Source organism: Ranitomeya variabilis, chromosome 6, assembly GCF_051348905.1.
Source record: "Ranitomeya variabilis isolate aRanVar5 chromosome 6, aRanVar5.hap1, whole genome shotgun sequence".
NCBI classification, from domain to species: Eukaryota; Metazoa; Chordata; class Amphibia; order Anura; family Dendrobatidae; genus Ranitomeya; species Ranitomeya variabilis.
This window is the reverse complement of record NC_135237.1, coordinates 208,398,023-208,413,527: the sequence shown is the minus strand read 5'-3', so window position 1 is coordinate 208,413,527 and position 15,505 is coordinate 208,398,023. Positions and strand designations below refer to the sequence as shown.

At 47.6% G+C, this 15,505-nt stretch overlaps 1 protein-coding gene across 4 annotated transcripts in view; it reads left to right on the top strand.

The window, feature by feature from the left end:
- Nucleotides 1–15,505, top strand: part of HUS1 (HUS1 checkpoint clamp component) — a 113,058-nt gene that overhangs the window by 11,730 nt on the left and 85,823 nt on the right. For all 4 annotated transcript variants that reach the window (XR_013216891.1, XM_077269415.1, XM_077269412.1 and 1 more), the window contains exon 2: nt 11,758–11,885. Coding sequence is in view for 3 of the 4 variants with exons in the window: in XM_077269412.1 (XP_077125527.1) it covers nt 11,758–11,885 (128 nt within the window). In the remaining variant the exon portion in view is untranslated. The remainder of the gene's footprint in view (nt 1–11,757; nt 11,886–15,505) is intronic.

The following is a 15,505-nucleotide window of genomic DNA, read 5'->3' as shown; positions in this document are numbered from 1 at the left end:
CCACTGCCATGAGATCTTCCCGGAGCTCCTTCCTTGTTGTCCTTGGGTTAGCCTTGACTCTTCGGACAAGCCTGGCCTCAGCACGGGAGGAAACGTTCAAAGGCTGTCCAGGCCATGGAAGGCTAACAGTAGTTCCATAAGCCTTCCACTTCCGGATGATGCTCCCAACAGTGGAGACAGGTAGGCCCAACTCCTTGGAAAGGGTTTTGTACCCCTTGCCAGCCTTGTGACCCTCCATGATCTTGTCTCTGATGGCCTTGGAATGCTCCTTTGTCTTTCCCATGTTGACCATGTATGAGTGCTGTTCACAAGTTTGGGGAGGGTCTTAAATAGTCAGAAAAGGCTGGAAAAAGAGATAATTAATCCAAACATGTGAAGCTCATTGTTCTTTGTGCCTGAACTACTTCTTAATACTTTAGGGGAACCAAACAGAATTCTGGTGGGTTGAGGGGTTGAATAATAAATGACCCTCTGAAAAAACTTTTCACAATTTAAAAAAAAAAATAAACAAAGAAATAACATTATTTTTTGCTGCAGTGCATTTCACACTTCCAGGCTGATCTACAGTCCAAATGTCACAATGCCAAGTTAATTCCAAATCTGTAAACCTGCTAAATCTGCAGGGGGTTGAATACTTGTAGGCACTGTATATTATACCTATTCTATGTGTACACATTTATTCTACCTATTCTATTTTGTTTTCTGTCAGTGTGATTTTACTGTACACCGCACTGAATTACCGGCTTTTCTATAGAACACCGGTGCGTATTTCTCGCAAGTCACACGCATGGTCCGTGTGTAATCCGTAATTTTCTCGCCCCCATAGACTTTCATTGGCGGATTTTTTGCGCAATACGCTGACAATCGCAGCTTGCTGCGATTTTCTACGGCCGTAACATACTGTATATTATGGATGCGTAATATACGGCAGATAGGAGCTGCCCCATAGAGAATGATTGGGCCGTGTGCAATGCGTATTTTCTGAACGTATTTTCTGCGCTCATACGTCCGTAAAACTCGCTAGTGTGACGCCGGCCTTAAATTGTAAAAGAGACTTCCGGCTGACACGTAGCGTACTGAGTGAGCTGGACAGTCTGAAAAGTGGTAACGTCACTGAGAAGAGGAGAAGGGGACTGGTGCTGGATTTCAGGTGAGTATATTAATATGCTGACTATATATATTTTATATTAGTATATTAATATACTGATTATATGTATTATATATATATATAATATACTGACTATATACAGTATATTATATATTAGTATATTAATATACTGACTATATACACACAGTGGGAGTATATTAATATACTGACTATATACACACAGTGGGAGTGCTTCTTTAAAGGGAAACTGTCACCCCATTTTAGGCCTATAAACTGCGGCCACTGCTATCAGGGGCTTATCTACAGTATTCTGTAATGCTGTAGATAAGCCCCAGATGTAACCTGAAAGATAAGAAAAACAGGTTATATTATACTCACCCAGGGGCGGTCCAGTCCGATGGGCGTCGCAGGTCCGGGTCCAGCGCCTCCCATCTTCATACGATGTCTTCATCCTCCTTGCTTCCTTTCGCGGCTCCTGCGCAGGCGTACTGATTTGCCCTGTTGAGGGCAGAGCAAAGTACTGCAGTGCGCAGGCACCGGGCCTCCCTGACCTTTCCCAGCACCTGCGCACTGCAGTACTTTACGCTGGCCTCAACAGGGCAAATCAGTACGCCTGCGCAGGAGCCGCGACAGAAGCAAGGGAGAGGACGTCATCGCATGAAGATGGGAGGCGCCGGACCCGGACCTGCGATGCCCATTGGACCCAAACCAAACCGGGACCGCCCCTGGGTGAGTATAATCTAACTTGTTTTTATTATCTTTTATTAACTTTCGGGGGCTTATTTATAGCATTACAGAATGCTGTAGATAAGCCCCTAAAGGGGGTGGCCTCAGTTTATAGGGCCAAAATGAGGTGACAGATTCCCTTTAAAGGGAACCTGTCACGTCCTTTTTTGCTATTAAACTAACCCCCAGTGCCTTGTTAGTGATGCACATTGCCTCAAGCAACAAAGGACGTGCCAGGTTCCCTTTAATCTGGATTTGTTTTCCATTCCAATGTTTCAATGTCTGGGAAAAAGTTCCATGTAATCTGCTAAACTCCACATGTGGCTATGTGTGACAATATCAATGTCCTAAATAACCCTTTTAAAGGGGGTTTTCTGATTAACTGATGTTTAGTATAGGTTATCAATATCAGATCTGTAAGGGGGGCTGTATCTGGGACCCCACCAATTAGTTGCAGCTTAGGCTACTTTCACACTAGCGTCGTACGACGCAATGCGTTGTGCCAACGTACCGACACATACTGTAAAAAAAAAAAGCACAATGGGGGCAGCGGATGCAGTTTTTCAACGTATCCGCTGCCCCATTGTGATGTCCGGGGAGGAGGGGGCAGAGTTCCGGCCGCGCATGCTCGGTCGGAAATGGCGGACACGACGCAGAAAAAAACGTTACATGTAACTTTTTTTGTGCCGACGGTCCGCCAAAACACGACGGATCCGTCGCACGACGGATGCGACGTGTGGCAATGCGTCGCTAATGCAACGCTATGGAGAAAAAACGCATCCTGCGGGCAACTTTGCAGAATGCGTTTTTTCTCCAAAACGACGCATTGCGACGTGCGTCGTACGACGCTAGTGTGAAAGCACCCTTGGGCAGCAGCCTTGTTTTTCCCCAGTTTTCTGTAGTCGTGTTTTTTTTTTGTTTTTTTTTAAGATGCTTTAGTAGTCGAGTCTTTTTTTTCAGATGTCCCTTTTTATATCATTTTTATTATTCCCTTGACAACTTTGCTTATCTATATATATGAGGCATCGTGATTACTCGCTAATCCTGCCCCCTGCACAGTAGCTCCGCCCCACCACATCACCACACGCAATCCCTGCCCCCACCACATTACCACGCACAATCCCGCCCCCCACCACATTACCACACACAATCCCACCCCCACCACATTACCACACACAATCCCGCCCCCCCACCACATTACCACACACAATCCCGCCCCCCACCACATCACCACACATAATCCCGCCTACCACATCACCACACACAATCCCGCCCCCCCACCACATTACCACGCACAATACCGCCCCCCACCACACATAATGCCGCCCCCCCACCACATTATGACACATAATCCCGCCCCCCCACCACATTATGACACATAATCCCGCCCCCCACCCCATTACCACACACAATCCTGCCCCCCCCACCCCATTACCACACATAATCCCGCCCCCCCACCCCATTACCACACATAATCCCGCCCCCCCACCCCATTACCACACATAATCCCGCCCCCCCACCCCATTACCACACATAATCCCGCCCCCCCACCCCATTACCACACATAATCCCGCCGCCCCACCCCATTACCACACACAATCCCGCCCCCCACCCCATTACCACACAATCCCGCCTCCCCACCCCATTACCACACATAATCCCGCCCCCCACCACATTACCACACATAATCCCACCCCCCACCACATTACCACATATAATCCCGCCCCCCACCACATTACCACACATAACCCCGCCCCCCACCACATTACCTAATCCCGCCCCCCACCACATTACCACACAATCTTGCCCCCCCACCACATTACCACACACAATCCCGCCCCCCCACCACATTACCCCACACAATCCTGCCCCCCACCACATCACCACACATAATCCCGCCCGCCTACCACATCACCACACACAATCCCGCCCCCCACCACATTACCACACATAATCCTGCCCCCCCACCACATTATCACACATAATCCAGCCCCCCACCACATTACCACACATAATCCCGCCCCCCCACCCCATTACCACACATAATCCCGCCCCCCCACCCCATTACCACACATAATCCCCCCCACCACATTACCTAATCCCGCCCCCCACCACATTACCACACACAATCCCGCCCCCCCACCACATTGCCACATATAATCCCGCCCCCCCACCACATTGCCACACATAATCCCGCCCCCCACCACATTACCACACACAATCCCGCCCCCCGACCACATTACCACACACAATCCCACCCCCCAACACATTACCACACATGATCCTGCCCCCCACCACATTACCACACATAATCCGGCCCCCACCTCATTACCACACATAATCCCGCCCCCACCACATTACCACACATAATCCCGCCCCCCACCACATTACCACACATAATCCCGCCCCCCACCACATTACCACACATAATCCCGCCCCCCCACCACATTACCACATGAGGATCCTTCCCCACACATTACCACACGAGGCTCCGTCCTCACACATTACCATACGAGGCTCTGCCCCCACACATTACCACACGAGGCTCCGTCCCTCCACATTACCACACGAGGCTCCGTCCCCACACATTACCACACGAGGCTCCGTCCTCACACATTACCACACGAGGCTCTGCCCCCACACATTACCACACGAGGCTCCGTCCCTCCACATTACCACACAAGGCTCCATCCCCACACATTACCACACGAGGCTCCGTCCTCACACATTACCACACGAGGCTCTGTCCCACACATTATTTACCACACGAATCCAGTTTGCTTTTCATTTTACACTGTGAATAAAATGTATTAGGCTGGTTTCACATTTGCGGTTGTGTGCACAGCGTTTGTACCGCATATATCCACATGTGTTGTATATTCCTATATTTAACATTAGGGACGCATGCGTTTTTGTTTGTTCGCGTTTTGCCGCGTTTGACGGTGCATGCATCGTTTCATCGTTTGCGGCTTGGCGCGGAAATGCAACATGTAGTAATTTTTAGAGGCGTCAATTTGCCGCCTGGAAACGCAAGCGGTCCATTGCGCAAGGCTTGCGACAAAAAAACTCATTGCTGTCTATATGTTTACAAGCACATGCGTTTGGTTGCGTTCATGAACGCATGCGTTCCACAAGAGAAAAACATGTCTAGACACTGATAAGCCACCCCCCCACATACAAGGTGATAAAGGGAGGGAGTGGACATTTGCAGGTCACTTCTCAGCAGACAGCCAAGCAGAGCAGACGGACCACAGCGGACAGCCAAGCAGAGCATACAGACAACAGCACTTTTGAGAAAACAAGCCTCTGAACAATGTGAGTATATCCTAGCCAATGCCTTTATTTTCTATTTTCTTTCTCTACATGTCCTAATTTATGCCATTTCTTTCTTTCTACATGCATCAGAATGTCTTCTTCGGATTCTTCTCATGAGGAGTTTCTTCCTGGGCCGTCTGAAGTCGAGCATGTCAGTGAGGTGAGTACTTGCCTCGTCAGATTGGTAAGTATTCACTGTCACATCTACACATGTGACAATTTGAATTTTTCTTTTTTTTAGAGCTCCTCTTCTACTGCGGCAGAGACAGGGCAGGAGTCAAGGTCCGATGGAAAGACGGCAGCGGGTACGTATACAAGGCTGACTGTTTACTGTATCCTCAGTGTAATATTCTTGAATCTTCCTTTCTTTCCATTCGTATTTCTTTACTTTTTTCTTCTGGAATCCTTTTGTATGTTGACTTTCCTATTCATGCCATTTCTCAGCATCTTTTTTCTTTTCCTTATGTTAATTGAGCAAACATTAATGACTTTATTTAATTTTTAGGTTTCACAACGGGAGGATGATCTTATTGAGAATGACCTCCTCATCTCCCTGGTCCAGGAGCGAGTCCCGTTGTGGGACACCCGGGATCCACTGCACTCCAACAACGTCATGATCCGGCGCTTATGGAATGAGGTGGCCAAAGAGATGTGGGATGGCTGGGACAACGCCCCGACACGGGTCCGAAATGCATTTGGTAAGTATTGCACTGCAGTGTGAAGCAGCAGAGACCTTGGCTGTGCTCACTCGACTGTGTGTGATGAAAGAAACTCTCAGGAGTTTCTGTCATCACAGACAGTTGTGTGAGCACAGCCCAAAGTCCTTTTTCTGACCACAATTTTTTTATTTTTTTTTTAACAGTGGCCAAAGTCAAAACACGTTGGCGTTCGATGAAGGACCGCTTCAACAAGGACCTGCGTCAAGAGAGCCGTGTTCCCAGTGGTTCAGGAGCAAGGATCAGAAGATACAAATACCATCGAGTTCTGGCATTTTTGAGACCGGTCCTTGCCCAGAGAACGTAAGTATTTATCACGTGCATTAGGTTGTATTGTATTGCCATAATCTGTATTTTTATATTCCACAGGATTTTGCGCCTGGTTAATTTTTGGTATTGATTTTCTTTTTCCTTTTTTCACAGCACATACAGCACTACTGTTGGCCCAGGTTCTGGAGCGGTCCTTCATCCGACAGCCACGGACCCATCCCAGCCATCCAGCAGCGCAGCAGCAAGTGGGCCTTCCACACTAACTGGAGACCAGGGAGCTGGTCCATCAGGTCTTCCCCTTTCGCAGTCCTCTTCCACTGCCCCTTTTTTGGGGGGCTCCTCCCGGCAGCAGCAGAGGGCTTCGGACAGGTCACTCATGCCCGAGTTTTTGCACTTGAGCTTGGTTTTACACGAAGCAATCAAGGCTTTGGTTGACCGAATGTATGTTTCACATAGCCTCTTGAATGCACGTATCCAGGAGGTCAGCAAAACAAAGCCTTGATCAAGTGAAAGCCGACCTCCAGAGGCCAGCACATCATTTTTTTTAACCAAATTGAGCAGGGCATGTCGGAACACCTTACTCCTGATCTCCAGCTGGGTGTCATGCAGGCCTGCAATGCTGCTTACGTGCAGGCTATGCAGCAGAGTCGGTATTTCCAGCAGACAGTGGCGGCATATCTACCTGTGCCTTCACTGTCACGATTGACCTCAATGCCGACCTCTGCTGCATCCCACTGCACGGCCACCTCAATTCCTTCCACAGCCGGACACCACTACAGCACCACCACCATGCCGAGTGCAGTTGGACATCCCACCGCCACCACCATGACAACCGCTGCTCCTGCTTGGACCTCCTCCACTGACACCACGATGCAGCAGGACCCTAGCATGGCCTTCCGTACCGCCACCACCACGATGCAGCAGGACCCTGGCATGGCCTTCCGTACCGCCACCACCACGATGACGCAGGACCCTGGCATGGCCTTCCGCTCTACAAGCGCTATGGACTCTGGCATAGCTGCACGCTCTACGAGCACTATGGACTCTGGCATGGCTGCACGCTCTACGAGCACTATGGACTCTGGCATGGCTGCACGCTCTACGAGCACTATGGACTCTGGCATGGCTGCACGCTCTACGAGCACTATGGACTCTGGCATGGCTGCACGCTCTACGAGCACTATGGTCTCTGGCATGGCTGCACGCTCTACGAGCACTATGGACTCTGGCATGGCTGCACGCTCTACGAGCACTATGGACTCTGGCATGGCTGCACGCTCTACGAGCACTATGGACTCTGGCATGGCTGCACGCTCTACGAGCACTATGGACTCTGGCATGGCTGCACGATCTACAAGCACTATGGACTCTGACACAGTGCAGCCCGACCCTGACAGGTCACCCACCACCACGCCACGCCATATGAGCCCACCAAGACATCCCACAACCAGGCAAACCAAAAAAAAAACACACAAAAAAAACAGGACTCTTAGCATTCCTCCCCCTTCACCTCCCAATGTGTCTGTAATGTCAGGTTTGTCTCACCCTTCCAGTGCGTCTCAAGCCTCTCATGTGTCAAGCCCCATCCCCGAACTTCCAGACCCTTCTAGTTTCATTGCCCCTTCTCCTGCCACCTCTGCGTCGTCCACGGTTAGCCAGGCCTCAGTGCTTCACACCCCCCGTTACATCACTCTACCCCAAGCTGGCGCAGTAAATACATTTTTTGGTTGTTAAATAAAAAAAATTTGATTTGCCACAATTATGTTTGGTTTATTGTGTCTTTGCCGGCAACACACACCGTGCGCCGACTAAGAAACTTCGCCACACACTTACTTTTTGGGCCACATCATATCTCCAGTAGTTATTAAAAAAAAGACTGCGGCTTTGTGTATCTTTAGTATACAGATATGAGGTGGGCCCAAAAATATTAGATGTATTATCTCCATAATCTCTTCTTGTCTGTGACTAGTGTGGCAGTCTGAAGAGAAAATGGTGGAAATACAGTGCAGAACTCTACTGAACAGGTCAGGTGTCAAAAAACTCATTAGTTAGGACACCTGACCTGTGAGTAGAGAACTGCCTTGTATAACCACCATTTTCTCTTCTTTATACATAATCTATTACACACAAATTGAGGGGACAATGGTGGTCACACACTGCATATCTATGCTCACCTGCACAGGTGTCAGAAATAGTGAATTCATGAGGCTGTTATATGTGCATCATGAATTCATTATTTCTGACACCTGACTTGATGAGTATAGATCTCTTTAGTGTGACAGTGATTGTCTCTTCAGTCTGTGTCCAATTGATACAGCAGAATGGAATCAGGACGCAATGACGTCAACAAGCTTACCACTAAAGCAACATGGCTGCCATAACACTAGCAGTATGTGGCCAGTGTTTTATATCAGTATTTGTAAGCCAAAACAAGGAGTGGAACAATTAGAGGTAATTTATGATATTAACATAATACCTAGCACCTCTGCCTTTATCACCCACTCCTGGTTTTGGATTACAAAAACTGATATTAAATACAGACCAAATACTGCCAGTTTTAGGACAGCCTTGGTTTGTAGAGGAAAAACATAGGAGACACGGTCAACACAACCAAAACTAAAGTTTATTAATGAGAAATATTATTTTCATATCAGAAAATTACTGGTACAGATCTAATTACAACAGGACATTTACACAACATTGTCTTGCCATGACACACGTTCAATATCTGAATCAAAAAAGGCAGCAAATTGGTCCCGCATGTGACCAACTGCTGCAGTTGACCGCAGCGGGTGATGCTGGAAATCGGGCAGTGGGTGTGCAACTGGTTCATCCAGTTCAATGTTGGGTTGCTCCTTAGCCATTATATAATTGTGCAGAACCACACAGGCTTTGACCACCTCGTCGACTGTTTCCACTTTTAGATTTATGGCTGATGCAAGAATGCTCCATTTAGCGACCAGAATGCCAAAGGTACACTCTACTGTTCTTCGGGCCCTGGTCAGTCTGTAGTTAAAGATCCTTCTAGTGTGGTTCAAGTCCCGACTGGAATAGGGCTTCAGTAGGTTTTCACACATCTGAAAGGCCTCATCCCCAACCATAACAAACGGCATTGGTGGACCTTGAGTGTTGGGGAGAGGTTGTGGCGGGGGAAAATTGAAATTGTTGCCATACACACGGCGGCCCATATCCAAGTTCTTGAAGGTCTGGGAATCGTTGCCACGGCCAAAAGCTCCAATGTCCACGGCGATGAAGTGACAGTTCGCATCGGCTATTGCCATGAGCACAACAGAAAAATATTTTTTATAGTTGAAATACTCCGATGCTGTTCTGGCAGGTTTAATAATGCGGATGTGCTTTCCATCCACCGCTCCTAAACAGTTGGGGAAATCACACACACTCCAGAATTTTTCCGCAATTTCAAGCCACATGTCCAAGGTGGGTAGGGGTATAAACTCATCCCGGAGTACATTCCACAAAGCCCGGCAGGTGTCCGCAACTATTCCAGACAGGGTGGATATTCCAAGCCGGTATTGGAAGTGGAGGGATGATAAACTCTCTCCGGTGGCCAGAAATCTGTAAGAAAAACAAACCCAAAAAACATTACAATCTATTCTATTTATGGTGTGGTTACGCTAAAGAAAGAAAGGAAAATACCCAAAACATGCATGTCAGAAAACACAAAATTTGGACTGTCATTGGTTTAGATTTGGAACGTACCTTAATGTAACCAGCAGACGTTCCTCTGGTGGAATCGCTCTACGGAGCTGGGTGTCCTGTTGCCGTATGGCTTCTTGGACACGAGCAAGCAAATCCCGGAATGAGTCTTGTGACATCCTTGTGTATTCCTGGAATTTCTCCGGGTTGGCATTAAGCTCGGCATACAGCGTGTGATAGGCTCCACGGCTCTCACGTAGTTCGATAATGGGGTGTTTCCAAAAACGCCTACGTTGTCTCCTTCTCCATCTTTCGCGATTTCTGTCTTGCTCCCAAGCAAAAGCACAGGCAAGAAACAGCTTGATGCTTAAATCCAGGTTGAAATAAAAGCTCTCCATGCGAAGATCCATCATGACACAGGATACAGTAGCAAACTGTTAAGATTTCAGTAGCCCTAGGGTCTTTATATAGAGATCCCATAATACACGCCCTCTGTAGTCCCATTGGCGGTGTCTGGTTATCTTGATTTTTCTCTTGTGAAATTTCTCATCATGCGCACCAAAAACGCAAACGCAGGAAAAGACGCGTATAAACGCACACAAACACGGCTTTTTTTTAACCGCATGCGATACCGCATGCGTCTAAACGCCGCGTTTGTACTCGTTTATATGTGTTTTTTCCACCACTTGCGGATGCGTTTTAAACGCTGCGGATTTAAACGCAAATGTGAAACTAGCCTTAGTATTATTTTGATATTTAATTATTATTATTGTTATTAGCTTCATTTTAAGTTAATGCGTAAGTGCTATTGAATGTTGTCATTATTTACTTTAGTTTAAAGGGAACCTGTCACAGCCCCCCCCCCCCCCCCAGTCGTTTCAAACTAAAAGAGCCACCTTGTGCTGCATTCTGACAAGGTGGCTCTTTTAGTTCTGGGTGCTGTACCTTGAGAAATAATCAGTTTTATAATTTGTCTGAAGTACCTAGTCCTCTGTCAAGTGGGCCGGCGTTTCCCCACTGCTTCAGACGCCACACTGCTGTCACTCACATCTTCTTGGCGCCGGGCGACGCCTCCTCATCTCCGCTGTTTTCAAAAGTAGCCGGCGCCTGCGCTCTTTTCCCCTGCCCGGTGCAGGCGCAGTGAGCGCTGGCCGTCTTTCCTCATATGCAGCCCAGCTGACTGCGCCTGCGCGGCCGCCCTGCCTGTGATTCCCAGCCCCGCAGTGACTTAAGATTTATTCACATTGCGGGGCTGGGATTCACAGGCAGGGCGGCCGCGCAGGCGTAGTCAGCTGGACTGCATATGAGGAAAGACGGGCAGCACTCACTGCGCCTACACCAGGCAGGGGATAAGAGCGCAGGCGCCGGCTACTTTTGAAAACAGCGGTGAGGAGGAGGCGGCGCCAAGAAGATGTGAGTGACAGCAGTGTGCTGTCTGAAGCAGGGGGGAAACGCCGGCCCACTTGACTGAGGACCAGGTACTTCAGACAAATTATAAAACTGATTATTTCTCAAGTTACAGCACCCAGAACTAAAAGAGCCACCTTGTCAGAATGCAGCATTACTGCTGCACAAGGTGGCTCTTTTAGTTTGAAACAACTGGGGGGGTGACAGGTTCCCTTTAATCACTAGCAGCGTTAATTAGATGGCAATGAGCATGCCGAGCGTTAGCTGGCTGGAAACAGCTAGTCTATATATATTAGACAAATTCATGAAAGGCGACTTTTACCATCTCACATTTTTAAGCATGTCACACCAGTCCCAGCCTGAACTAAGATTCCTGGTAGAGTTTTCAATATGATGCATTTTTAGACAAGTTTTTAAAGAATTTGTCACTTTTAGTGATACAAAGTTGCAAAATCTGGTTAAAGACAAAAATAAAGAGCTGACTGGTTTTCTAGTATTGCTATTTCTGCAGATTGTTATCATGCTTTTTGGATTTAAAAAAATTCCTTTGTTTTTTAGGGGTTGTAAACACAATAACAAAGTTGACCAAATCATGCACCTTACGACTTACAGCCAGCAATCTTTACTTTATTCTTACCGACAAGGTGGCTAATGGAGGGGTCAGCATGTGGTGCGAGCTCTGCCAGGTAATATTCCAAATATTTACAACTTCAAATAGTACGTGTGTAAGGGTATGTGCACACGATGCAGATTTAGTGCAGAATTGATGCAGAACTGCAGCAGATTTTTCTGCTGCAGAAACGCTGCAGAACTGCACTGTGATTTACAGTACAATGTAAATCAATGTGAAAAAAAAAAAGCTATGCACATGGTGCAGAAAAATCTGCGCAGAAACGCTGCAGATTTCAAAGAAGTGCATGTCACTTATTTTGTGCGTTTCTGCAGCGTTTCTGCACCCTTCCATTAACAGAAATCTGCAGTGGTAAAATCTGCACTAAAAACGCATAAAAAACGCACCTGCGGATTCTGCCAGGAGATGCAGATTTAGTGCAGAAAATTCTGCACCACATTTCCTACGTGTGCACATAGCCTTAATCACATAGCACCAATATTAAGATTTCTGTGAAAATGTTGTTTAATGATTTCTAGCTGCGAACTATGAATGTGTCTACCTTTACCACCATCATGTAAAAATCCAGGATAAACAACCTCAATTGTGTTTGAAAGGAAAACACCAAGGTTACTTACCAGTAGCCGTTTTTTTCTGGAACCCATGACAGCACACCTGTGAGAGGGGATCTGCCCAGTCAGGACAGGATCGCTACTGAAAATAAAAGGGCGGTACCTCTCCTTCCCTTCAGTTGGTTTACAGAGCATGAGAGGCCTCCCTGGTTAGTACACATGGCAAAACCATCACCACATTATATCAACTAAAAACACCCAAACTATAGTGCACACCGAAGGGGGGGAATATACGGGTGCTGTCATGGGTTCCAGAACAACCGGCTACCGGTAAGTAACCTTGGTGTTTTCCCTTCCCCCAGGACAGCACACCTGAGAGACTTTTGTAGAATGAAACACCTTAGTGAGGGACCACCGCTTGCAGCACCCTTCTACCAAAGGTTAGGTCAGCAGAGGAGGATAGATCTAGCTGGTAGTGATTGAAAAAAGTTGAGGGTGAGGACCAGGTAGGGGCCTTACAAATTTGATCAATCAATACCTCAGCCTTTTCTGCCCAGGAGGTAGCCACGGCTCTGGTGGAGTGAGCCTTGATGCCTTCAGGAACCGGAGTGCCACTCGAAGAGTAGGATAAACTAATGGCCACCCTGATCCGTCTGGCAATGGTACTTTTAGCTACCCCGCACCCTCTTCTGCTACCCTGAAAGGCTACGAATACGGTCTGGTCTTTCCTCCACTGACTGGTCATGGACATGTATTGTAACATTGACCTCCTCACGTCTAATGTATGGAACTTTTGTTTCCCAAGATTCCTAGGATTATTACAGAATGATGGTAAAGTAATCTCCTGACTTCTATAGAACTTAAGGACTGGTCTTAGAACTATTCTGTCTTCGAAAGTTTGAGTATATGGAGGGCATATAGACAGGGCCTGTAAATCACCTACCCTACGGGCTGATATTAAGGCTACCAGTAGCACTATTTTAAGAGTGAGTAACTTTAGTGACAACTCCTGCAAAGGCTCAAAGGGGTCTCTGTTTAGGGCATCTAAGGCTAGATTCAGATCCCGAGGAGGGATCTTCGGGATAATAACCGGCCTAGACCTACTACAAGACTTTATGAACCGTGAAACCCACCTATTTGATGCTAGGTTGCAGTTATATAGGGCCCCCAAGGCTGAAACTTGAACCTTAAGGGTGCTAGTTGCTAACCCGAGTTGCAACCCCACCTGCAGAAATTCTAGGATGGGTCCCACTGGAGCTACATCCCCTGGAGGTTCTCTCTGGCCTACGCGTTCCCCCATGATTGTAATAAATCCGACAGTAGTCCGGAAGATCAGAGAGGATCAAGCGAGAGTAATTCTCATAGCTCTGTTTTGGCCGAGGAGGCCATGGTTCTCCCTTCTAAGGCAGATGTCAATAACAGACCCATGGATTCTGCCATAGGTTCCAGACCTGCTTACCCAGGGGCCAGTGAGTCACTCTCAAGTGAAGGGCTTCCATCTGACAGCCTGGAATTTGAGAGGGCATTACTGAGTCGCCAAGGATTCTCACCAGGAATAGTCTCCACCCTACTGAAAAGTAGAAAACCTATAACATCTAGGATCTACGGTAGAACGTGGAAGAAGTTTCTAGACTTCCTCGGTGAACCTTTTGGGTATTAGTAGGGCATCTACTGCAAAAGGATGTTCCCCTGGATTTAGGGAGCAGAACTTCCTGACTTTTTTGTTGTGTGAGGTGGCAAACAGGTCTATTTCTGGTTTGCCCCAGGCTTGTACTATTTGTTGGAAAATTTGGTGGTTTAAGGACCATTCCCCCTGTCTCAAGCCCCTGCGACTCAGGAAGTCTGCTTGTATATTTTCGACACCCTTATGTGCAGTGCCGTGAAAGATGTTGTTCTGCTGACTGAAATAGCATATCTGATACCTCCATGAGTCCCTGGGACCTCGTCCCCCCTGGTGGTTGACATAAGCTACCACTGCTCGATTGACTGTCATGACCAGAGTATGGCGGCCCCAAAGCAAGGGGAGAAAATGTCTCAAGGCCTTTTCCTCTGCCCATAGTTCTTTCTCGTTTGAAACGTGATTCCTTTCTAGCAAGGACCAGGTTCCTTGTACTGAGAGGGATCTCAGGTGTGCTCCCCAACCTATACCACTTGCGTCGGTTGTGATATTGTCCTCGACTGGTTTCTGCCACCGGACCCGCAATGTCAGATGTTCCTTCACAGTCCACCAGATTAGGGAATCTCTTACGTCCAAGGAAAGATATAGATTCCTTCTAAATGTCCTTTTAATAACTTTTGCACTGACAGAACTTCCCACTGCGGCTGTCTCAGGTGAAATTGTGCCCACCCTACTGCCTGCCGGTATGCATGATGTTAATGAGCCTAGTAGGGACATTGAATTCCTTAGAGTCATTGCTGGCTGTTGTATTGCTGTACGAGCGAGGTTCCTTATCTTAACTACCTTGTTCTCTGGCAGGAGGCAGAGCTGTCGCTCGGAGTCCAGTATTAACCCTAGAAAGGATTGCACTTTTTCTGGCGCTAATCTTGACTTTGGGGCACTTATTATCCATCCCAACTCTATTAGAGTTGGTTACTTCTCTTACTTGGTGGGTGCAGTGGGTCTCTGACCTCCCCACCAAAAGGAAGTCGTCCAGGTATGGGACAAGCACTGCGTCGCGGGATCGAAGGTATGACATTACTTTGACCATCACTTTGGTGAAGACCCTGGGAGCTGTAGACAGGCCGAATAGAAGGGCTGTATATTGATAGTGTTTGACCTGACCTTGGACATAGAGTGCTACCCTCATGTACTTCCGATACTCCCGATGTATTGGGATATGGTAATACGCATCTTTCAAGTCTATTGCTGCCATGAAGCAGTGTTGGAACAGGATTTTTGTGGTCGTGTTGATAGACTCCATCTTGAAGGAGCAATTCTCTACTGACTGATTGAGCTTCTTCAGGTTAAAATGGTTCTCAAAGAACCATCCGGTTTTTGTATCAAAAAATGGGGGTGTAAAATCCCCTTCCCTCCTCCTGAATCGGGACTTCCTGTAGAACACATTTCTGAACAAGTCCCAAGACCTCTGTCTCCAGAGCCGATTGTTCCTGCTGGGACTTCCTT